Raw genomic sequence first — 25,640 nt, forward strand, 5'->3', positions numbered from 1 at the left:
TTTATAGTCAATATTTAAAAGAGATATTTTCCTATGGTAGGCTCAGTGTGCAGGATCTCTGTATTTTTATGTATTACTTTTATTGTAGCCGTTTTGAAGTACAATTGCCATGGAGTCTCCATCAGAAATGTGATATATATTTTGCCTGCCAATGCATCTCCAATCTGAGTGGAAATAGATGTGTAGAATTCTGCTGTGTGACCACCCAGGCTCAGTGCTTAATCATTTTTTAGAGATTCAATTGCCTTAATTACTTGTAGCAGAAAGATAGGTAAATTAAATGCTACTAAATCAGTTGCTGAGATTTGAGACATTTTTATTTTTTTGTTGCATCTTAAAAGTCTATATTTATATAATCTTATTTGTATAATTGATGATAGAAGCTTTTGGAAGCTTTCACAATGTTCACTGTATCTGTACCTTGTTAGATTGATTTTTTTTAAGGTATTGTACTTAGACGTTGTATAGTTTCTCAGCAATGTAGCAATCATCTAGCCTTTCTTATTGACAAACTTATAGAATGTATATTTCTGCTGATTGGCGAATAGTGTATTTCTTTTGTTCACAATCAATAAAATTGTTTAGAGGCCTCCTAGAAGTTCTTTATGGTATGTTGGGTTGGATTTTGCTTACATTTTGTGGATGCCGTGGTTAACAGTAGTAATCTTAAGATAGTTCTCCAGATATTATTTTTTATTTTAATAGGAGACATAATACGTTACATTACCACGGAGTACAGCCTTGGCTACCTCCCAGATTAATATTGGATCCTATAAATGCTCATTACCAGAAGTATAAGTTACCCATGAGTTATGTATGAAGTCGCAGAATGATTGATCAGCGGTTGGGGATGAGAGGAATTTACAGAATAGGGGACACAACGTCAGGAGACCAAGTTATATTTCAAACCACACAAGGGTATGATCTAAGAGACATATATTTCATTTGTTTTATTTAAAATGTGACCTAAGAGTGGAACAAGGATTAGGAAGACATACATGTGGTATAAAATGCCTATGTTTTAAAGGAGTTAAGGGGTGTGGTGTTGAGATGTTGGAAGCATAAACACAGCACCGATGGACTGCAGCGAGTGGAAAATGGGCAGACTAGGTTGACCAAGTGGTTCTTATCTGTCACCAAATTCTATGTTTCTATGAATGCTGATTAGTTACACTGTGATTAAAAGTTAGAGAGAATAACACTGGCTGCTAAGCCTGGAGAAAGACTGTCTGCTACACCGGCATTACGTATAGCCAGGGTCGCAGACTGATTTCCCGGGGCCCAGGACTAGAGTTACGACCCCCTCCCCCCATGTTGGCGGTCTTGCGAGCCCCCTCCCCATTACACACCTCACAAGCCCCCTCTATTAACCCCCAGTCTTCCCATGTATTTCTCTCCCCTCCCTCTCTTCTTCATTCACCCCCTCTCCCCCCTCCTTCAATTACCTCACTCACTCAATCCCTTCCCCTGCACGTATTTCTCTCCCCTCCGTCTGACTCTTACTCCCTCTTTTCCTCACTTTCTTCTCACTCTCCTCCCACCATCAATTACCCCACTTTCACTAAATCCCTCCTCCCCTGACAATCCTCCCCCACAACATACATATAAAAGAACCACTCCAACCCCAAATACATATAAAAGAACCCCCCACCCCAAATACATATAAAAGAACCCCACCCCCCAAATACATATAAAAGAAAACCCAACCCCCAAAAGCATATTTAAAAGAAAAACACCCCCCAAATCCATATAAAACAAAAAAACACCCTGATAGGACCTGCAGCACTGACCAGCCGGGCGCCCTGCAGCCAACGGGCCTGGGACACCTATCCTGGCTCTCCCCCTTGTCGGTGGCCCTGCATATAGAGAAGGCTTATGTCAAATGTGAGTAAGAGATCTGACGGAGCACTATGTGCAAGAGTAGCACTAGATGCACATTTTTATTTGTAGTTTATATGATGTCTATAAATATGTTTGTGTTATAATGGCTGCTACGAAGAGCCCCTGATTTTAAGCATCTGCTGTGTTCCCCTATTATCGGTAGGGGTTTCAGGGGTGCCTTCACACGGTCGCCCGCCGTACCCACTCGCTGGCAGGCATCACAAGAGCGGCAGAAAGTGCCCACATCTCGAGAAGCCACCGGCCAGTAGTAACGCTGTAATAACCGGGCTTGCATTCTGTTGACACCCTGATGTCCCGCTAACGGAATAGAGTGAGCTACCCGTAACAGTTGCTGTCGGTACCCCTGGGGCACTACTAGCTGTCGCTTACTGGTCAATCCCTCCTCTATCCCTGGGTTCCCTTCTTCTCTATACAAGTGTCCCTTATACCATAGGCAGTGCTCAGTGCCTTCCCCTGCCTGAGATTCGGACGCCCGAAGTCTCACGCCGGCCAGGGTAGGGTCTGCCTTCACTGCCTCCCTAAACTGGGCTCCTAAGTCTGGCCACCCCCCAGTCATGTCATTGTCAGGGGAATGGGGAAGGGTGATGGGGAACAGTAAGTCAGTCTGTGGTTGCAACTGATCCTGGCTTACCTCCCCGGGCTCCTCTGCGCCCTCCGCTAACGTTGGTCCCAAAGGCTGGGGGACTGGTGCCGCCGCCATTGCCGCTGTCTGGCTCCGGGTAACCGCCGCCAATGCAGCTGGCTTGGGCACTCAGTCATAGGTGCAGGTCATCGGTCCCAGATCGTTGCCAAGAAGAACATCAGCATCCAAACCGGGTAAAACCCCCACCTCCCGCACACCCTGGCCCTCCCCCAATCCAAAAAGATTCTGGCCACTTGCAAGACACGTGGCTCTCCGTCGGCCACAGTGATCTATATCCCAGGGCCTGGGATCAATTCCTCTGGCCGGACCATATCAGGTCGGACCAGGGTCACTGCAGCTCCTGAATCCAGCAAGCCGACTGCTTGCCGGTCACCGACTGTGACCGGGGTGAGATGTCTGCTCCTGCCGTCCGTCTGCTGCAGGTCCACGCTGAGATGTCCTCCGCTCCTGGCTGTAGGCACCGATGAAACCGGGACAGGTGTGGCATGGGACGTCTCTTTGGGAGTTGTCTCCAGGACCGGTCCGGAATCTGTGGTGGAAGCCACCCGCACGCGGGCTACCGGCTTCGCAGCTGGGGTGCGTTGCCCCTGATGGGGTCCGCCGGAACGCAGGGGTTCTGGACAATCTGGTCTGATGTGACCAGGACGGTTGCAGTTGTAGCACCGGCGCTCGTGCCGGAGCTCCCCCGCCTTCGGTGGACTGCTGCCCGCAGGCTGCCTCTGAGTCCATTGTAGGTAGAGGATTGGCAGACTTTCTGGCCGGTGCCGCCGCCACCGCCGCCTTGGCTACTGGTTTGGCGGTCATCAGGGCTTGGCTGGCCATATAGTCATCTGCAAGCCTCGCCGCCTCTTGGTAAGTCTTGGGTTTCTTGTCGTACACCCAAGCCCTCACCGCCGGCGGGCACTGCTCCATGAGCTGCTCCTGGAAGATGAGGTCCAGCAGGCGTTGGTAAGTCCGTGCCTCATAGCCCTCCACCCAGGGTATCCCGTATAAAGCCATGCGGGTCACGTAGGTAACATAGGACTCCTGGGGCTGCCTCTCCTCCTGCCGGAATTTACCCCGGTAGGCTTCAGGGGTAAAACCGTACTGAAACAATAACAGTTCTTTCAGGTGTTCGTAGTCATCAGTATACTCATCCGGAAGCGCCATCATTGTCTGCTTAGCCAATCCAGACAGTAAGGGGTCCAAACGTGCAACCCTATGCTGGGGAAGCACTTTGTACCGCCGGCACTGCGTTTCAAAGTTCTTTAAGAAACTGTCAATCTGGTCAGTGCCTTCCACGAACTTGGTGAGACTGTGCTGGTCCAGCTTGAGTTCATCTGTGTTGGGTTGGACAGGGGGGCAATAAGCGAGTCTGTTCACTGCCATAGTGATAAACTGCAGCCGCTCCTCCGGTGTCCCTCTGTCTCACCATGCAGTAATTAGTGCCAACATTTCAGGGGTGAACGGACTGGTAGCCGCAGCAACCAGTACCCCTCCTGTTGCACTGCTCCCGGGAGGTGCACTCGTTCCCTCCCCGAGATTCCGCCGCCCCGGCACTGGGTACCTTCCCTGATCTCCGGGTGGCTGTAAAAGGGCAAGCTGAGCCGTATCCTGAGGCTCTGCAAGCCGGGCTTCATAGTCACCGATTGCGTCAACCATGTCTGCGACCTCCTGGTTCTCATAGCGCAGTCCATATTCACGGCACTTGTCCTTCAGCTGAGCTCGGGTCCACATATTGGATGAGCCTTCAGCCTCGCTCATGGTTCAGTCGCAGCAGTGAGGCGGTGTTACAACTTGTGTTAACTGTTGCACTACTGTGTGTTCAATATCTTTAGTCCCAGGAACTTGCAATTACCATCAAGTTCCTACTATGTTACAGTATCCCGCAGTATACTGTAACACAGGTCCAGTTCAATCCCACCGCTTGCCACCAGTTAATTATAGAGCTTGTCACGGTAGCTTATGACAAGATATAATGAACACCAAATATCTGGGTTGAACTGAACGAGGCTTAGATATAATTAAATATATTTATTCCTTAAATAGGTGAACACAGCAATATAGTACAATTAACAGACAAGAAGGTAACACTTACTTAGGGTTGGGGAATGGAGAAGTATCAGCTAGCAATTCTCCATCAATCCGGTGACATTCCAGGTGGAATCAGAAGCACAACTCCAGCAATCCAGTGACATTCAAGATGGTATCAGAAGCACAACTCCAGCAATCCAGCGCAACTAAAAACTGTAGGGTTGACACAGTTTATATACCTGTGCAACCCTATTCTTAACATTGAACACAGCCTATTGGTGAACAATTATCTGTATCCCCTCTCTAATGTGGAGACACAGACTAACAGACTAATCCATGCCCTCAGCTAACAATTAGACTGGCAGAGTTTGTTGATTGACTAATACTTAATCCCTAGACATTGGGTAACAATCAAGGCAGTTACTTTATGATAATCGTGCTTAGGCTACTCAGCCGTCTGCCCTTCATGACTTATTAGCCTAGCAAATGGCGTCTGCATTTTCAGAACAGATCCAAAATAAAATACATATACACTTTAATATCTACACATATTAATAAGTTCCATTCTGGTGGGCTCAGTGGGTCAAACTTTGCCAGTTTTTAATGCCTACAGTGACTCCACATATTGGCCAAATATGAACTCTCTGCGACCTCCAGAACTTATATACAGAGATACAGAAATGCACTTTAAAACATTAAAATACATGCTTATAATGAAACATGGGAACAGGGGAACATACATTTTCAAGGTACAAACCTCATCCCTGGACCGCAGTCCAGTTAACCCCTTGTCTCTCTGGTGAGGTCAGAGGATGGCCATATGGGGTGCAACCCCTTTAATACCGGGCCACCCCCTTTCTCCCTCTACAGATGCAGATACACATATGATATAGTATTTCCTGGGAGCCTGCAGTACTTTGATTTTGTCTTGAAAGTCCAGCATTTTCCTAATTAGTGCATGTGGTCGGTTTACTACAAACTGAGCCTGTCCGCAACATGACTACACATAGTGAACACCTTCTACTCATTCCACATATGCCGAGTCCTGTGCTCTTTATTATTTGTTTTTTAGTCGTTCCTCCTACACTTTTCTTGTGGTGTCATATGTAAGACTAATGGCCCATCAGATTAACACAGCAGGTTTCCCTGGCAGTCCCATTCAGTTTGAATGGGACTGCCAGAGGACCCCCGCTGTGTTAATCCGATGGGCCATTAGTCTGTCTGCAGAAATGTCACTGAAATGTTGCAGCATGTACCTGGGTCTTGTTGGTGATTTTTCAAGGCAAGTTTTAGAATACTCATCGGCGCACTTGTATATATCTCAACATTATAGTTGATATGCTTTTGCTATTTTTGGATGTTATCAGTGCTACTTTGACCATGTTATGTATTCCTACTGTATGTATCAGGTTTGAATAGATACGTACACTCACCATTTTGCAAGTTTCGAGCTAGACATTCCTCTGTTACGATATGATTTTTTTAACTAGTTCCCTCGCTCTATTTCCATTGTTAACTAGTACACATCTGCAGAAATGCCATTCACAGAAACCTTGTAGGTTATATACACATCCTGGGGGGGTTCGAGAAATTACATTTACTTGCCGTTTTGCCCAGAACTGGTGACGTCAGTTTCCTATTGTGTACATGTGCAGTGATACAGATGATCCACTGAGCTGGTACTGTAGCAGCCATGCTAGAGCCTGTGTACTTAAGTTTTCTCATCAGAATTGCGCTTCCACGGTACCAGACTCCATCTCATGCCCTTCTCTCATTCCATGTTGGTCCGCTTGCAGTAAGAACTGTGCCAGCATGTCTGCACAGGCCTCCCAAGGTGCGTGATTCTTGCAGCTCTGTACCTCAGCCTATCAGTCACCGACTCCCTTAACCAAGTTATCCCTGGAGCCGTCACATCTTCCAGCACGTTAGTTGGGCAATACCAGAAGTGATTAACTCAAAGATGTGTCAGCCTTACTGAATACTGGAGCAGGATACACCACTGTAGAAGATGGCAGACTGCACGCTGCTCCTAGGGAAGGCAGTGGCATCCACCAGGCCCCACGGACTGTGACACTGAGTTTCTGAGGTTTTCAGATGGTACAATTATGTCAATAATTGCTATTCTTGAATCTCAGATACTTTACAGATTCTTCTCACAATATGGGGAGTGCAGAATTCCAACCAAAGTAGGAGACAAATGAAAAATTATATATATATACATACACACACACACACACAAACACACACACACGTGAATATAATATAACAATAAGTGCTTAAATACATGTCTGCATGTATAAATTTAAGATATATCTAAAGTCAAGCAAAGGAATCCATAATGTATACACAAATATACAGAGTGGAAAATGTTACTTTAAGCGATAAAAAAAATATATGTAGTGTAAGACCTTCATAGGTGCAATAGAGAAAGATGCATCACATGCACTTTCCTCGATGAGAAAAAGGATTTTAAGTCCTTCTCCAATGGGGAATCATTTTCTGTCAAGGGCTTTATAAACTGCCTTACTATATTTGTAGTATATCTTCTTAACTGCAGTTGTTTCCTTCAATATGTTGGACAGACCACCCATCCTCTATGAACTAGATTCCTCGAACACAGGAGGAACATTATTAACGGTATTGTTAGTCAGTGTTCCTAAACTTTTTCTCAACTGTCATAATAAGAATCCTGAAGGCATTAAAATGATGGGATTTGAGCATATTCCCCTGTCTATTCTAGGAGTTGATAGATTTAGACTTCTCTCCAAAAGAGAGACCTTCTGGATTTTCAAACATAATTGACAACCTCCAGAGCGTCTCAATGAAAATGTAGATACCAGTACTATAGTTTGATTCTCTAGCACGATTTTTGGTTTCTCTCTATCAAGCTTGGAATGTTCTTTAATCATCTTTGTTTGTGAGTGAGACTGTTTCCCTCTTATTATTTTTATTCAATCATTTGTACGTTTTTACGCTATGGGTTGTGTGCTTTCTTCTTTTGTGTAATATATATATATATATATATATATATATATATATTTTTTTTTTTATTTAATTAATCATGTCAGTGTAATATGTCATGTGTTGTTGTTCATCTGAGGTTGTATTTACCTAATTTTAAGACCTGCTAAGGAACAAATGTTTGTTATTATGTCCTATAATGTAAAACAATAGAATTCAAAGAGGGTGTACTTTCTTTTTCACACCACTGTGTGTGTGTGTGTGTGTGTATATATATATATATATATATATATATATTTTTTTTTTCATATGTACTAGTATATTATTCATTATTGTATTTTTTATTATATAAATGATATGTATGTTTTGTCTGTATTTATATTTCATTATAATTTTTTCCATTCATATGTAATTTACTATACTTGTGTATTTAGCGGTGTAAGGGAGTGAAGAGGTTAACTCCCTTTCCAGACTGCACGGGTGTCAGATTTCTTACCTGAACAGGGAGGTGTGGATAATGAACTCCTGATTAAGCAGGCATAAAAGGCAGGAAGATGCCAAAGACAGAGAGCTAGGTTTTCCCCCAGGAGGGTAGAGAGACTTCTCCCAGGCAGCAGAGCCTGGCTTTTATGGACCCTAGAACTGAAGGAAGCAGGCCTGTGGGGTCCAGCTGGGAATCACACCCAGGATAAAAATTGCTCCCCAGAACAGGCATTCCTGTTAGCTAGGGATCTGCTTGTGTAGTTAGTTTCCCTAACGGAAATAGGATTTTGGTTTATGATTTGTTTTGCTTAAAGGGACAGTATATCTAATGTTTTAGATGTCTTTTGGTTAATAAACCAATCCAGTTAAGAGCAACCCTCTGTCTGTGTGTCTATCTGACCTCGTCTACTGGTCGCTCCGTCAAAAGCGGTCATTAGTATTTTATTTTATTCCTTTTTTCTGTTACATATTTTAATGTATCCATTCAACATTTTTATATTAGCAATATATTATTTCAATTTTGTTCATATTATTTATCATTATAGGCTAAAGCAGTAAAATTCAGGGCATTATTGAAAACCCTGCTCTCTGATTGGTTAAAATTCCGGGCATTATCCATAGTAATGCCCTCAATTTCAGCAGCTTGCAAAATGCAGTTTTCAATCTGTTTATTTCTAGCCAATCAGCTTTCAGAACAGCTAAGACAGGGCAGGGGATTGGTTTGAATTAAGTAAAAGCTCTGAGACATGGCAGGGGATTGGTCAAAAAGTATCAGCCACGGTTTGACTCCTCCCCCTCCCGAGCTGACAGATTTTCTGAGCAGATTCAGTTGAATTGGGGTGGGGGGGGGGGAGAGAGACTGCAAAGAAGTAAGTATGTTGTGTATAGAGATGCAGTGTTGTGTGTGTGTGTGTGGGGGGGGTGTGGGAGGAGAGGGTGTAGAGGTGCTGTGTTGTGTTTTGTGTAGAGCTGGGGGGAGAGTGCAAAGTTTAGTAAGTGGCTGCATTTTTTATTGTGGCTGCAGTGTGTGTGTGTTGTGCTGTTGTATGTGTAGCAGCAGTTTGTGTGAGTGTAGAGCTGGTGTGTGTGTGTGTATAGAGCTCGTGTGTGTGTGTGTGTCAGTAGCAGTGTTTATGGGTGTAGCATGTGTGTGTAGCAGCAGAGTTTGTGTGTGTGTAGAGCTGCTCCTGTGTGTGTAGAGGTGCTGTGTAGTGAGTGTAGAGGAGGTGCTGTGTTATGTGTCTAGAGTTCCTGTGTGTGTGTGTGTAGAGGCACTGTGTTGTGTGTGGTGTGCTGTTTTGTGTGTGTGTGTAGCAGCAGTTTGTGTGTGAGCTGCTGTGTGTGTGTGTGTGTGTGTGTGTACACAGAGGGGGCGGCAGTGTGTGGATATAGATATCTGCAGTGTAAGAGTATATAGAGGTGGTTTCATGTATTTACCATTTTATTTGAATAAAAAATAATCTATTTAACTATACAAAAGTGTCTATTATTTATGAAATAAGCCTACATTTAGCCTATAATAGTAATAATCCCTGAAGAACAGGGCATTACTGGCCAATAATGCCCTGGCTGGGTTAAAGTCCCTCGGCTTCGCCTCGGGCCTTCAACTCTTCCAGCCAGGGCATTATTGGCCAGTAATGCCCTGTTCTTCAGGGATTATTACTTAATTATAATTTTTTTCTAATTTATATTTTACATATAAATATATTTTTTCTTGCTCTGCTTCAATTTCTCCATCACTTACAGTAGTAGTGATGCATGCATTTAATATGTTGCACTTTGTTCACTTGGGGTTATTTAAATTAATGTAATCTCTATTACCTTGTCTACAGGTTGTTTCCTATTAGCCAATCAGTTTCTAGGGATTTGTTCTCTATAAACATCTGGTGTATTCATACACACTCCTGATGAAGTCATCCACGTGGTGACGAAATACGTAGGGCTTTACGTCGTCATCACATTACGATACACGTTACGCTATACCGTGCACGAGGAATTACCCAGAGGAGGCAAGCGGTTTAGCGTCCACATATCTGCCCGAGCAGTATTCCTGCGGCGGAACGAGTGCGGATTTTACGCTGGGACTTATACCAGTGCTCCCCCCCTATACAATATTCCTGCTGTATTGGTGATTTGAACATCTTGTGGGCTTTACATCATGCCGCTGGTTGACACCAAAAAGCAGGCGATTCACATCTGATAGTTTCTTCTTATTGTCGTGGTTTTGGACTCAAGCCGGCTCCGGTAACCGGATGTCTCTATTTTCAATGCTTACCTTTATCTTGCATCATGCGAGTGGGTATTTACCGTCCATTTTTTAATAAATCTAATTTTTTATGTTTTAACATACTATGGAGTGCGCACTTCTCAATTTTGTTTTATATATACAGGTATATATAAAATGGTAAGGAAAAAAGCAAACACTCCAACGTTGTAATCCAAATAAGCCTGTTGCTAGCCCCATAAATAATGTAGAGTCCGTTACCATCCAGCAGGGCAGCGGAACAGCAAAGAGAGGCAGCACTCAGAGGCAAGTGTACAAAGAATTGTATTGTAAGACACAAAAATCCGACGTTTCGATCCCATAGAAGGATCTTCTTCCTGGGGTGTGCAGTGATGCCTAAGCCTTACTGTGACTAAATACCCTAAACCACTTTGAACATATCACCTGAAAACAATGCAAACGCCGATTGGAGCCATATGATCACCTTTCTTCTTTGCCAATTGATGCCGACGATCAATTTGGATCAGCTGCCTCTGCAGTCAGCGCTCTGGAGTATGCCCTAGCTGCTGAATATGCCAGCTGATCAAGCACAGTCTTCCTCCATTACCTAGGCAACCACCCGACCTCCATAAGCAAGGCACAGCACAATATCAGTGCTGCAAGCAGTGTCTGAAGAGAGACATCAAGAACCTGCAATAACACAAGCCACCAGGGGAGTGTAGTGCAGTGGACACAGTGCATAGGTGAAACACAAATAGGGTGAAGAGTGGAGGAGCAGATCTCTGTAAAAATGAGGTATATGATGAACTAATATGCATGAATGAACACTAAAAGTACCAAACACAGTCAACTCCAGGCAAACAGGAACCAGAGTTGAAAACCCAGACACAGTATATCGAACATAAACCCTGATGGAACACAGGTCAAAAACTACACAGGGCATGTCTACAAAGCACATCACAAAAAGCAAGCCAAATTGAGGTCCCCAATCAAGCTCGTAGGTGCCATGGTCCCCAAACTGTATATAGTTCTTGCTTCTAATTGCAGAAGGAGTTTGCCCCTATCCCCTCCACGAGTGAGGTCATGTGCTTTTAAGATGGGCATGCATATAAAAGTTGCAAGGCTGTGCATCTTCTCTTTAAAGTGCCTAGCAACAGGTAGATGTTTTAAATCCTCGCCTGCATCTGCCCAAGGAGAGCTTTTCAAATAGTAGACCTGTGCATGGCAATGTGCTCCTTTAACATTCAAGGGAGGACTTTAACTGGAGTGATGTGTCTATATGTCCCCTGGAATCTGACCTGATTCCCAGATATATTTTTGGGGGTAACCAGCAACTCTGGGCCCCTTCTACCTAGACCCATTCGGACAGCACTTTTACTGCAAAGTCCCCCTGAAACTCATATCTTGAGAATCTCCACAGGTTAGCACTCCTGGATAGGTAAAAACACACAAATTCTTTGTCATACAATTACATTAATTGCAGGTACAATACACAGGTTGAAGAACTGACACTCTAAAACCTGAAATAGGGTTCAGAGGTGTCACGGTAACTTGTGATAGGATATAATATACACCAAATAACTGAGTTGAACTGAACACGACTTAGATATAATAAATTAGAGTTTATTCTATAAAAAAGGTGAACACAACAGATAGTACAAATAACAGGCAAAATATACATTTACTTAGGGTTGGAATGATGAAGTAATCAGGAAAACAGGATTAGCAATTCATGCAGCAATCACGAAAAGACACAAAGACCATGGATATAGGCTGATCCTCGTTTATATGCTATCTCAGCCCTATCCCTTAACCTTGGGGCGCCTGGCTGTCTCGCAAACGCGTTGCTCTAAACCACCAGAAGATTTTGACCTAAGGAGGCTTCCGTAGTCAGACCGTGGAGCAGTGTTTGCAGCCCAGCAGGACAGTTTTTCTTCCTGCATCCCGGACGCGGGAAGGGCGCACAAAGCTGCTCAAACTCGATCCTGGACTGCGTGAGGAGGCCAGGGGTCCATTCTATATGTATGTGAGTCCCTTTGCTGTTTTAATTAATAAATGCGATTTCTTGTGAATATTTAACTGGAACCGTGCCTCACTCGTTTTTCTCATTACCCAACCCCCCCCCCCCCCCACGCATCATAACACTTGGGGGGAGAGCCTGGCTGACGCCTGGGAGTTAGCACTGATTTTCGTGCTGCCCTGGACACTGGAGAAAACCCCCATTACGTGACGAATAGATGTGGATGGGTTAAATTTAACCCCAAAGTAACCAATTTCTACACCAGCTCACACAGGGCCGTGTGAGTATAGCCTTATAGATTATATATCATTTCCCCTAACCCTATCAACATACAGCTATATCTAGCTGGGAGAGGCACAACTCGCCCTCAAGGAGGTGATCACTAATTGGGGTTGCTTACACATGGCCGTGTAAGTATTATTATATTTACAACCCGCCCCCCACCTTTGGAACTACTGTCAATATTCATCATCATTATTATTGTATATGTCTTTCTAATCCCATGCTCCCCCATTGTTTGTTTGTTCCCAGCAGTGGAAGATGCCTAAACCAAAGTGCTGGTGTCTATACACATTGAAACCGGCTGGGGCTAGCGTACCCATCATATATATCCAATAGGACTCTACTCTGCAAAGAGTCTTGAACCTATCCCCCACCCCCCCCCCCCCCCAAACAAAAAAAAACAGAGGGGGGAACATGCTCATTTCCCACAACCGTCAAGAGCCCAGGATCTTTGTTATGAAAATGACTAAAAGGTCTGGATACACTGTGTAGTTAGACCCCTAGCCACATTTCTCCTGTGTTCCAGATACCTAACATTGAGAGAACATATAGTTCTCCCTATGTATTGCATCCCACATGGACAACACAGCATATAAACAACATATGGGGTTTGGCATTCCATATTCCCTTTTACCCCATGGTTGCTTCCTTTGGAATGTGATGTGAAAGTGGTTGCTAGAACCATTTGTCTGCACATTATACATCTTGATCTCATACACCTGTGGTTCTCATTCTTATTTAGAATTTTTGTTTTTTCTTTAGATCTCAATTTACTAGGCGCTATTAGATTTTTTACATTAGTCGCCTTTCTGAAAACCATAGGTGATCTAGTTGGTAAAGATTCTTTTAAATGTGTGTCACATTGGAAAATTCTCCAATGAGTGTAAAGACTTTTTACAATTTGACTAGCCGATGTATTATATTTGGTCACAAATGTAGAACAGACTGTTTTGACCTATTTTTCCTCTCACAATATCATTTTCAAGATTCACTCATAAGAACTTCTTGTCAGGAATCGGCGTTCTCCTCGCTTCCCACACAGAGCACTCCCTCTCCGCAGGGAGCCCCTGGACACACAAAACAATCCTGCCTTACCGGCCTCCACGGCTCCTCGCCCATTCTGCCGTCGCGGGTTCACTCCCCTCAGCGATTCCTCTGCTCAGCGCCGGGCGCGCCCACGGCCTCCTGCACACACACCTACACGCACGCCAGCCCCAGACGTTATGTGCATGCATTTCCAGGTTACAGAGCACACGCCTAACAGAGCACTTTTAACCACTGCTCCTGCAGTGAGGCGTCGCCCCCATGCATCACACAGTTCCATGCAGATCAAGGATTACACTCAGCTGGGCTGTAACACCTCCCTCCTATCAGGGAAGACTCCTTGCAGTCCTCCAGGCCTGCCCCCTTTTCCCATTGGCCTGCCCAGCTTTATTATGCCTGTGCTTCCCATCACTCGTCGCTCGACAGTCTCTGTATGGAAGTACTTCTGGATTCTCTCAGTGTTTTCACAGGTTCTGACGCGGCTTGTACGACTACCCCCTCAGGCTCTCGGCACCCCTTGGACAACGCTAACTCTGGTAACCCCTTGAACACGGCTTGGACTACGACCTATCTCCACTCTCCACTCCCTGACCTCGGCAAGGCATTCTTCACTCTATCTCTACATCCGGTACCGGCAAGTATTGTCTACCTTACTACACCTGGCCTGGCAACGCTTCATACCACACTCCGGAGACGCTCCCTTTGCTGCGGGTGCGTGTATTACCACTTCCCCCTTCAGCTCAGGGGACGGGTCTGGTCTGCGGGCAGCACCGGCGTAACATTTCTCTCTCGTGCTTTAACTTTAGAGAAGGATTCCTCAATGATAGATGGTTTGTACTTTTTGGCCAAAAATCTTCCTTTTAAAATCTTGGATTGGCATTCAAAATCTTGTTCCATTGAACAGTTCCTCCTAAGGCGACTGAACTGGCTCAATGAAATATTATGGAGCCACTTCTGATGGCAACTTTTTGCATGAAGGTAACTATTATACTTTCTTAAATGAACATTGGTCTGAATAATCAACATCAACGAATAACTCTAGGTCCAGAAAGACCATACGTTCATGATAAATATTCTGTGTAAATTTCAGACCTTGTTCATTAGGCATGAAACCAGAGAAAATGTTTTCCAGTTCTTCCTTTGTTCCGTCCCAAATCATATCACCATCATTGAAACGGCCATAGTACACCAGACTCACCCCCAGTGCAGCATTCGCCCAGATGTTCCTCAGCTACCAATAATCCAAATAGGTTTGGATAGCTGGGGGCGAATCTGGTCCCATGGCCGTTCCAAAAATTTGAAGGTAAAATACTTCATTGAACAAAAAATAATTATGGGACAAAATGAACTGGATGCAGGTAAGCAAAAATTCCTGCTGAACTTTCCCGTCAGGGTGCGCCCCAACCACTGGTCTGAATTAAACAAAGGGTACACGCTCCCTGGTAGTTCCTACATGGTATGCCCAAATAGTTTGTTTTTCCATATTAAGGTTATCCACGCTCCCCGGTACATTCCCTCAGGGTACACCCCAACATAGTCTTTATTTTTGGTAAGGGTCTAGGTAACTCCATCCCTGGTGTCGCCTCAGGGAGAGGTTCCTCCCTTAGCTTAGAATATGGGTGCCCAGGGTCCCTGGTGAAGAACAGGGGCCAGCTTCTTCTGTGCTGCACTGCCCTGAAAGCCTGCCCTGTTCTGCATCTCAGCAGCACCTCCAATTGTAGCACTGCAACCCCCCCCCCCCTCTGGGAGATCTGGCCTTTGCTACCGGTGGTGTGGTGCTTCATACCTGTTAGGTTCTTGGACATGCTGAGGGTCCGCGTTGGTATGGGGAAACGGGACAGGCTTTTGGGGTGTCTTCAGACTGTTCTTCTCTGGTGCTAGCGCCTCCATTAACAGCGAGTCCCCACTGTGAAAGTCATCAAGCATATCCTTACCCAATAGACTGTAGACTCAGGCAGGGGTATATAAAACAGGATCCTTTTATTGCATCCACTGCAGTTGTTATTACAGCAAATACATTACTCAGCATAGGATGCCAGACCTCTGGATGGTACTTTGGCCCTCTTTTAGAAGTCAGGCCTCTCAGTAGTCTGGTGTTAATATCAGCCTCCTTAAGGGGCTCAGGGGTACGTCTCTATCCCTTGAGGGAGAGAATAGAACTAACTATAATTTAGGATGCCTCCTCCTTAGAGTAGAAGGGGATGGTACCTTGGCTGCACCCAGATTGGGTAACTCGCAGACCACATCCCACCTCCCCTCCTGCCACTCAAGAAGGCAGCAGGGGGGGGTAAACCCCACAGGATAGCCTGTCACCGCCTGCAGCTACCAGGACTTACATGACAGGAGGCAGAAAGATAGCAAGGACCAGCCGTGTGTGTGTATGTAGCCCTCTTTCCCTCTAATGTGAAGGGTCTACTAGTGCTGGTGGTACCTGTCGGCTCACAGGGATCTGAGCCTCCGCTACTGGGAGCCTGGGGTAATGAATATACTGAGTGGCAGCGCCTCCACAATTGGATGGGATAACCCCGAGCAGGAACCATTAATAACAGTCCACAGGTTATAAGAATAACAACATTTACTGTGAGCAATAACCATAAACCACATACAGGCAATACTAATGATTACAGCTAAACCTCGCCGTGCAGGGCGTTGTCCCACCACCATGTATCCCCACACCGTGTCCACAGTTCCAGAGGTGTCCCTTGGTCACTTCACCCAATAAGTGTCTCCAAAAGATGCACACCCCTCTAGGCGTGATCAGTGCCTTATTATACCGGTGTTGGTGAACGATTGGCGAACAGTACCTGCCGGGTGTGTCCACACCCAGGCGCACTAACAACCGATCCAAGATATCCTCAGATGAATGGGATGTCTCCCTCTGGAGTGACTTCCACAATGATGCTCGCTCACTCTCTGGCAGTCTGGTCCCAGACTGCTGCAGCAATAGTTCAAATGAAACCACTGTGGCCCTAAGCTGGCTAACCACTAAAGGGGCAGGATCCCTAATTGAAGGGCCTTCCCTACAGCAGCCACAAGCTTAGGATGAGTTGGGGCCTATCTGGGGCCTAGGGGATCTCTGGCCTAGTGCAAAGGGTCACAGACCCCTGCACCTGTACAACCTCCCCTAGCTGCGTCCCTGCTCCAACTGACAGCAACCCTCAGAGTTCCAAATGTATCAACTGCCTCACAGAAGAATCCTGTCACTTCATTGGCCAGGCCTGGCCACCTGACTCCCAGCCTTGTGGCCTTCTGGGGGCTGTAGTCCTCGCGGAACCCCTTTAACATTGGCGCCGAGTGCGCTATATCTAATGGCCGCCGCAATGCTCCCTGCGCAAACCTTGCAATGGACGCCGCACCAGGAGAAGATACAGCGCATGCGTGCGCAAAGGCAAGATGGCAGCAACCTGATCCTTAGCTCCCGTCGGAGCGCTCGTCACTCCGGCAGCCCCCACAGTGACCCCCCCTTCTCCTAAGCGGCAGCGGAGATAAGGGAACAATCAGGGAACCCAGGCCACGTGTGTTTGTATATATATATACACAAATGTAGGGATGTGTTAGTTTGTTCCCCTTTGTGGCAGCGCATCTCCAGAGGAGACAGCATAGGGCGCCGCCATGTTGTTGCGCAATAGCAAGGGGCAAAGTCAGAGCAGAAAGAGGTCGCGCATGCGGACGGCAAGCGCGCAAAAGGCTGGCCAATAAGATAGAGGCTAAGCCAGTGACTACAACTCCCAGGAGCCCTAGCGAAGTCACCTGACGCCAGGGAGCGAATGGGAGGGCTGGATTAGCGGGAGGCAGGAAAGGGAAGCGTGGGGCAAAGGCCACGCTAGTCAGAGGGCACCGGAGGAGCAAGGGAAGAGGTAGTGTGGGTGCAGGGGGTCCGTGACCCACCTGCATAGGTTAGATCTTCCCTGTAGGCCCTAAGAGATTCCCTGAATCACCGTAGGTTGTGGTGCTGCAAGGACGGCCTGTAGTGCTAGCGACATCATCCCTTAATGTATAATAGATAGGGACAAAGTGTGCAGAGTTGCGGTTGCTGCTAGTCGTCTGGGACCAGACAGCTGAGCCTCGTGACATCGGAACAACAGCGCTGGATCGGCGGATCCTTTTTGAAGTTATTACCGGTCACCACAGTGACCGGAAGGTATTTACTAAAGTGCACCAACACCGGTCAACAGGCGCTGATCCCGCCTTAGGGAACACTCTTTGGGGACACCAAGTGGAGTGGCCAAAGGACTGAGCCTATATACATATTAGTACATGGAAACGGTGTGGGGGCACGCGGTGACGGGACAGTGACATTACTCATTATGAGAGTGGCCGAGCCACTAGTGTTATAAGTGTAGTATAAGAATAGGAATGTGTTATATGTGTTCTTGATGATTAAGTAATAAGGGTTATTTGTGCGTACAGTAAAACAGTTCCAATCATGTGTGTTGCTATTGTTCTTATCCAGGGGAATCTTACGCGATGGGGATCCTGGGTAAGTGGAGGCGCTGCCAGTAAGATAATTAGTACCCCAGGCTCCCAGTTAGCGGAGGCTCAGATCTCCTGGAGCCACAGGTATGTGCATTACCCGTAGTCGCTCTAGAGCGTAAGGCCTCGTTCAGGGTGCCAGAGGCAGCAGTTGGAAGGCGGGCGGCAGTCTGCTGGGTGATGTGTGTTCATCCTCCCAGCAGACTTTTTCAGGAGTTGAGGAGGCGGTGCTACAGACGCGAGCTTAGGGATCCAAGTTGCAGTCTTGAAATCATTCTCAAGAATGATTTCATTGGCTGCCGAGGTCCCAGTGCCGCTGCTGCAGCTTCAAAAAAACGATTTTTTTGTTTATTGAAACTGTAGCCAGCGTCAACTCTGTACTTCGGAGACAGGGCAGCTGCTACCCTGACAACCAGTATTCAATACACGTCAGCACGCCCTCTCTCCGAAGCTTGCACCCTGAACGAGGCCTTAGGCCCGGGCCATAGAGGGGGGAGCCGTGCTGCACCGCGCTGACGCTGAGGCTCGCCTGCTGAAGCTGTGCAATTCCATGCACATACAGGCGAGCCAGCGTGCGCGATAGGGATGCAGGGGGAGGTGGTGGGAGGCAGGGCCAATCGCCCGCGACGCACTGACGTCAACGTCATGGCGCCGACGTCACGGCGCCGTGACGTTGACGCAGCTTCGCGCTGATTGGATGTTTTCAGCCGACAGCGCGCTGAAAAACAGCTTGGCGCTCGGCTGAAAACTCCATCTCGTCAGCACGCCTGCGGACGCTCGCGTGAGCCCCCTCTCAAGGCATCCTCATTGAGGATGCAGGGGCTCAGCGCGGAGCGTCCGCACGCCTCAGCACGGCCTGTCCTTCTATGGCCTCGGCCTAAGAAAGAGGGCTACACATACATACACACGATTTTTGTCTGGTGGGCACTGTACATTCAATATCAGTAACATACATTACCATAATGTAACGTGTCTAAATCTAAGGGGTGTTGTAGCCCCCATGTATACAATGCAATACCATATTATGTAACAGATTGGAGATTTGGAGCTGCCTGTGATTCCCTCCGTGCTGTTCCGCTATCCCTCTCTATGCACGCGCGCCTCTCACCCCGCGCGCTCCTGCACGCGCGCCCCCGCCTGTTCCCACCGCTACGTCACCAGCGTACATACAGAGAACTTGGCCGCTGTCACTTCCTCAGCTAGCACACAACATTCCCTCGTGTCAGCTGATTGTGACGTGAAGCTATCCACCCTCTCCCAGTTGCTTGTCCGCCGGCGTCGCTCAGCGCGTGCTGGTGACGTCACCCCGTGCAGTGGCGAAAGATGGCGGACAGTATCCCACTGCAGCCGGTGCAGAAGAGAGCGGCCTATTACACTGCGGAGAGGAGCAAGAGGAGGTGAGAGCAGGGGAGATACAGGGGGAGGAGAGGAGAGCAGGGGAGATACAGGGGGAGGAGAGGGCAGAGGGACACACCTGCTATATAGGGACACACCTCCAAAGCATCTGGACCACCTGCTGTGTGATATACTATCTGTGTGTGATTATAGATCTATCTCTAATCACACTCTACCGCTTCATGTGTATATACATATATAACTTTATCACGCCACAATACGAAACACCTACTGTATATACAATACCACCTGCTATGTGATTTACTATCTCTGTGTGTGATTATTTATACATACATAATCTCACTCTTCATGTGTATAATACATATATAACTTTACCTACAGTGTGTGTGTGTGTGTGTGTGTGTGTGTGTATACACACACCACATGAAAGATCTATATACAATACCACCTGATGTGTGATTATATATACTATATACATAAATATATTCACACTCTACCTCTTCATGTGTAGGATACATATATAACTTTACCTACTGTGTGTATGTATATCATACATACACACACACACACACACACACACACACACACACACACCAACCACAACATGAAACACCTATATACAATACCTCTTGAAGTATATTGTCGTACCTCAGTGTCCTTTTTGGTGTGATCTGCTTTGTATATATCATAATTTACAGCACCAGCATTGGAAACTCTGCCGTACATTGATTTATATGGGGATGTTATCTCTGGGCATCATGGTATTGGTTTACAGGTATTGTTAGGTTAAATATGTATTTATGTACAACTACCACTTGAATACTCGTTTTTGTACATCCTGCTGATGTGAATAACATATATAGACACAACCTTCTCCTGATGTATATAACTAGAGATATATACCACTCATGTCACTCCATATATAATTCCACCTTATTATTTTTTTAATAAAGAGGCATGCATAATGACAAAGTAAAGTTGAGTCAAGTATTTCGGGGTTTTTTGCGATGTCAATCCCTGTCTTCATATTCTCATATTACTATTTAAAAGGAAACAATCTTTTTTGCATTATATGTAGAACTTCCTCTTTGAGATGATAACCAGGTAATGTGTATTCAATACAACCATTTGACCCATAGGCTGGAATTTATTGATAAACCTAAGTGGGACAAGTTTATGGTTTGTCAGAAGGTCACTGATATAATGTTTGCCTTGTATGTGGGAGACCCATCATGTTAATCCCATGTATGTTTTGTAAACTTTTTATTTTTCATTTTTATCATGAAGAAAATAATGTTGCTTAAGAAGCAGGGGACATGCAAAGTAACTGAATTTCTAAATTTCATGCAAGGTTTATGAGGACTTTTAAATGAGGCTGAGCACTGCAGGATTCAAAAACATCATGGGCATTAAATTTATGCTTGTTTGTCTATGTACCACTTCTGCCGGTGATCTTAATATGCTGGACCATATCAACAGACCAACATTAGCAGGTAACTGTAAACTTAGTTCCCTGTCAAAATCTAGCCTGCTCTGGACAGGTAAATACCCAATCATTTTGTATCCTGAAATTAATATTGTTTTATAAGCCCATAGTTTAATGTGCACAGTGAACTTTAAATATCTCTGTACAAACCTTATAAATCACCTTAAGTGTCTCATCACAGAACAGGATTTGATTTACATTTTGTCACCAAATAGGCCATGCTCAAGGAATTTATTTACTTATCCATAGCATTGAAATATATACTTTAAAAAAAATAATTGTCAGAACATCCAAGATCCCTAGAACAATATCGCATATCCGATAACTTTCTGGTGATCTGTCTAGTAAATGGGAGATCCTGCGTTTAATCTCACCCTGCTATATTTCTATGGCCTGGCATATAAATCCTAGTAATAGCAGGCAGTGTTAGGGTTAGCAACTAACATATGGCCCTGCTTGTTAGCTAGCTTTCTCTTGAAGTATATTATGTTGCAGCTTTCAGGCATATGTCTGGGAGCAGTTGGTGTCGCATGCAGAATGGGTGGCTTTGGATACAAACAGATCTACCCAGTTACTGGAGTAGGGAGGGTTGGCCACTCTCCTGGTGTAGTAAGGTGATTCCTCCCAATTAGGAGAGAGCTGATTGAGTGCTGGGGTCTGATCCAGTCCATCCCCTCAGGGGTGAAGACTATCCTGTCCTGCCCAGGGGTAGTGAGGCCCCTGGGTAGGGAAACCAGACGACAGAGTTCTAGTTCTACCCAAGGGAAGGGTAAGAGAGACAGGCAGGGACATGTTTCTGCAGTCCTATGAGAGGGCCAGGACTTCAAGCCACTGGAAGCCTCTCTTACCAAGAAGGACAGTTCAATGGCAAGAGAGAGTACATCATCCTGTCCTCCAGTTTACAAAGGTAATGGTGAAGGTCATCCCTCTTGTTTATGTAGGGACCAGTGAGGTGAACTATCTCAATTGCAAGAGGGAAAGGAACTATTCTGTCCATGACTGTATGCTGATCTGTGACCCAATAAATACTCTAGTTGAAAAGTTCCAGGCGCCCTGTTCTATTATTCACTCCACCACAGCCTTGGCCTGAACCCACGGAGAGAGACCCTGAGAAGAGAAAGGTAACCCACTGCGCTAAAAATCTATGAGCAGGCATAAACCCTGTCAGAGAGAGAGACAGTTTATTCATGTACACCGTGTCTCTGGCTGCCGGGCGGGATAGGGGTGTTACACTAGTATCAGATAAAGCTGTGATGCTAGTCTGATGATTTCACTGCCCTCACAGAAAAGCCAATAAACAGCGAGGATGAACAAAAAGGCAATTCTGGGACAGGATATATCAACCATAAAGTCTCATTGATCCAGTTTTAACCATTTGCTGTAAAATTAAGTCAGTAGATTTATTTTTGTTTAGGGTAGTACTTGTAATTAATTGTCCACTGTCTAATATGGCTTTTTTGGGGTAAGATTGCAAAACAACACCATTGATTTATTTACTAATTTAATATTTCCTTAGCTGGGAAGGTCTTTTCCAACAGAACTAATGAATTCTTATTACTATGAGTTACTTTCTCTCCCCTCCTCCCCCTCTTTTTGTGCTTGTTTATTGAGGGTTATCTAGTACAGCGGTGCTCAAACTGGGGGGCACGAGATTTGTCTGGGGGGGCGCGGGCAGTTGCAGAGGTCCCGCGCTCTTTGAACTGGCATTTAAATTAAATGCTGGAGGATCGCGTGAGGCCTCTGCAACTAACTTACCAGGATTCTGAAGAGCTGCAGGGATGCAACGTCAAATGACGCCGCGGTGCCATGCGGAGTGACGTCACACGTCCACCTCCATGGTAATGTGGTCCCGTGATGTCACGTGACCCCCGCGAGCAAGGTGACGCCGCCGAGCAAGGTGAGGGGGGCACGAGGCAAAGGGGGGAGCAGGCAGGGGGGCGCAGCTAAAAAAACTTGCGCTCCCCTGGTCTAGCAAAACAAAAACGGCAGTGACTGCAACATGCCAGTGAAGGGGAAATGGCTGTGTACTTTTTGTAGCATTTGATATAATTATTTTATGCCTCCTGGTAACCCAATTGCACTTGCTCTACTATAACCTTACTTCAGCTGCCTTTTCTATATTCTCTACTGCTGTGCTGCCTTTGCTTATTGTGCATACTTTTTGCCAGAAAGAAGACTGCTGTCAGGGCCTCCTAGACATCCGGCTTCTAGCCATAGTTCCTTTCTCTGTCCACCGGGTGTGCTACTGGTTTCTGTCTGCTCTGGGGTTCCTCTCTCTGTCTGTCTCCTTGTTGCTCCTGTCCTCTGTCCTTATAGTTTCCTGTTTCTCCCTTGCCTTTGTTTTGTGTCCATACTCCCATGCCCATGTTTCTGCTTATGTTCCTGTTCTGTATTGAATCCAGTACTTATTAAAGAACCTTGCCTATGATCTGGCTTGTCCCCGTTTGTTCCCTGGTCTCAGTCCCTGCTCCCTAGTCTCGGTTCCTGCTCCCCTGCTCCTGCCTTCCGGTTGCCAACCCCTTCCTGGACCCCGACTATCCTGCTTGCTGCCTGTCTGTGACCCCGTCGATTCTGCTGGCTGCCCGCCACGAAACCTGCTTGTGACCCCAGCAATCCTTGCCTGCTCCCCGCCGTTCCGGCCACTGAGGTCCTACCCGCTCCAGGGGTCTCCTCTTGACAACTGCTTCTTCTATTATCTAGTGTGGAAGTAATTTACATTCACATTATTTAGTAAAAGACCAAAAAAATACATTAATCAAGCATTCATCTCGATAAATCTACGTAGAACAACGTCCTTTCTTTTAAAATAGTATAAACTTTTTCAGAGAATGTTTTGGGCATGCTTTAATTGTTTTCCCTAATACTGTATCTGCACATGCATATTTGCAGGTAATTAGACTAAAATACAGTATAGGGTGTTTTTTTTTTTTTTTTTTGTAATTCAAAGTCATTTAGGCCATTTTTTCTAGGATGTGCAGATGGATGGAACAGAATGAACAGTCCAAAAAGTTAGTGCTCAGCTAAAAGACCCTCACAGACAATACTGAGTATAATAAATGCAAGCTGGGTGGATTTAAATTGGGTTGTGCAGGCTTGTATAGGAAAAATAACCATAAACATGAAAAATTCTTAGGCTAGTGAGACAAGCCGCAGTACTCACAAAAATGGCAATGATGAAGTAAATTAATGGCATAATCTAGGACAGGGGAGCGCAAACTTTTTGTGCTGCGCCCCCCTGTCTCTCTGCCCCCGGCTCTCGCGCCCCCCTGCCTTCAGCCGCGTCAGATGACGCTGCGTGGGCGTGTGACGTCAGGTCACATGGTGCCGCGGCGTCTATTGACGCCGCGTTGCCATGGCGACGCAACACAGGCGGCTGAATCCCGGTAAGTAAACAGTTGCAGGGGCCTCACGCGATCCCCCGGCATTTAATTTAAATGCCTGGGGGAAGAGCGCGGGGCCTCTGCAACTGCCCGCGCCCCCCCAGCACAATCTCCCGCCCCCCCTGGGGGTCGCGCCCCCCACTTTGCGCACCGCTGATCTAGGACAATATAATATCCAAAACCAGTACCTTAATATTCCTTAGCCTTTCGTCCTCCATTATTCCCAGCCAGTCCCAGGTGTGCAATCCGTGGCAACAGCTGAGAGTCCAAAAAGAATGATGAAAAACGGAGCACAAACAGAAGCAAACATCACAGGGTGGCCTCAATGAATAAAGTATTTTATTTATTGTATGTCACCTTGATAAAGTGCTCCTGTAGCGCGAAATGCGTAGGTGGTGCGTTTTTGTTTGTTTCTGAGCATGAGACTTTAACCACCCTGTGATTCTTGCTTCTGTTTGTGCTCTGTTTTTTCACCATTCTTTTAGGCACCTTATGGACCTGTCGCATGAAGAGGGGTGACACAGTGCTTTATGGCTTTGTACTAAATATGGCCCTAGAAGTCTTTAATTTGTGTTCTTCTTTTAGCTGGTGTTTATTCTATGAATTGCAATTTGTGAATGTATATTGAGAATATGTATACATATTTGATTTACTGACTCCCATATTGTATATTTGTTGTGCTGTTTCCTATTTCTGCTTGTGCGCTCTGTTATTAAACATGTCTTAAATGATAGCACGTGTTACATGACTAATTACTTTCAATGCATTAATTGGCTATTACATTAAGATTTTGTTGTTTTAGTCATGTACATAATTTTATGCTGTGAAAAAGTATTTTAAGCCTTCCAAACCAAGAACATATTGTATGCTATCATTGTCAGCAAGACATGTGCAGTGTAATTGCATCTACATGCCAAAGTCTAGTAACTAAATTACATGTGGCGCACTCATTGTATCCTGTTCTGAAACACAAACATTAACGGAATGAGTTAAACAGTGATGTAATAACCGGTGACCTTAAATATATTAAAATCATTCCTGAAGACATGCTTTAACCCTCCCAATCTAAACAGGAAACGCCTAGTTTCAGTATTTCTTTGTTTCATGACTGGCAATTTACTTTACTATTGTATGCTCAAATGTGATGTACGCCCTCTACCTATAGTACCCACTATCAATGTTTAACAAACAAAAAACATAAAGAGCAACTCTTGCTCAGCTATTAATAAAAAATAATTTATAGACGATCAAGGTGCATGCAGGATAGAGTCAAGATTAAAGTTTGAAGGGCAAGCAGTGCCATAGTGCACTCGAGATTAAGGAGTGAGGGATGAATTAAAACATCAAACTTTTATTGTTTTCTATTAAAGTAA

The 25,640-nt window shown here is 45.6% G+C and overlaps 1 protein-coding gene across 1 annotated transcript in view; it reads left to right on the plus strand.

The window, feature by feature from the left end:
* Positions 1 to 19,215: 19,215 nt before the first annotated feature.
* ATP9B (ATPase phospholipid transporting 9B (putative)) overlaps positions 19,216 to 25,640 on the plus strand; it is a 283,427-nt gene continuing 277,002 nt past the window's right edge. Inside the window, exon 1 of the mRNA XM_075588537.1 lies at positions 19,216 to 19,442. Coding sequence (XP_075444652.1) covers positions 19,369 to 19,442 — 74 coding nt within the window. The 5' untranslated portion in view covers positions 19,216 to 19,368. The remainder of the gene's footprint in view (positions 19,443 to 25,640) is intronic.

This window comes from Ascaphus truei, chromosome 2 (assembly GCF_040206685.1).
Source record: "Ascaphus truei isolate aAscTru1 chromosome 2, aAscTru1.hap1, whole genome shotgun sequence".
NCBI classification, from domain to species: domain Eukaryota; kingdom Metazoa; phylum Chordata; class Amphibia; order Anura; family Ascaphidae; genus Ascaphus; species Ascaphus truei.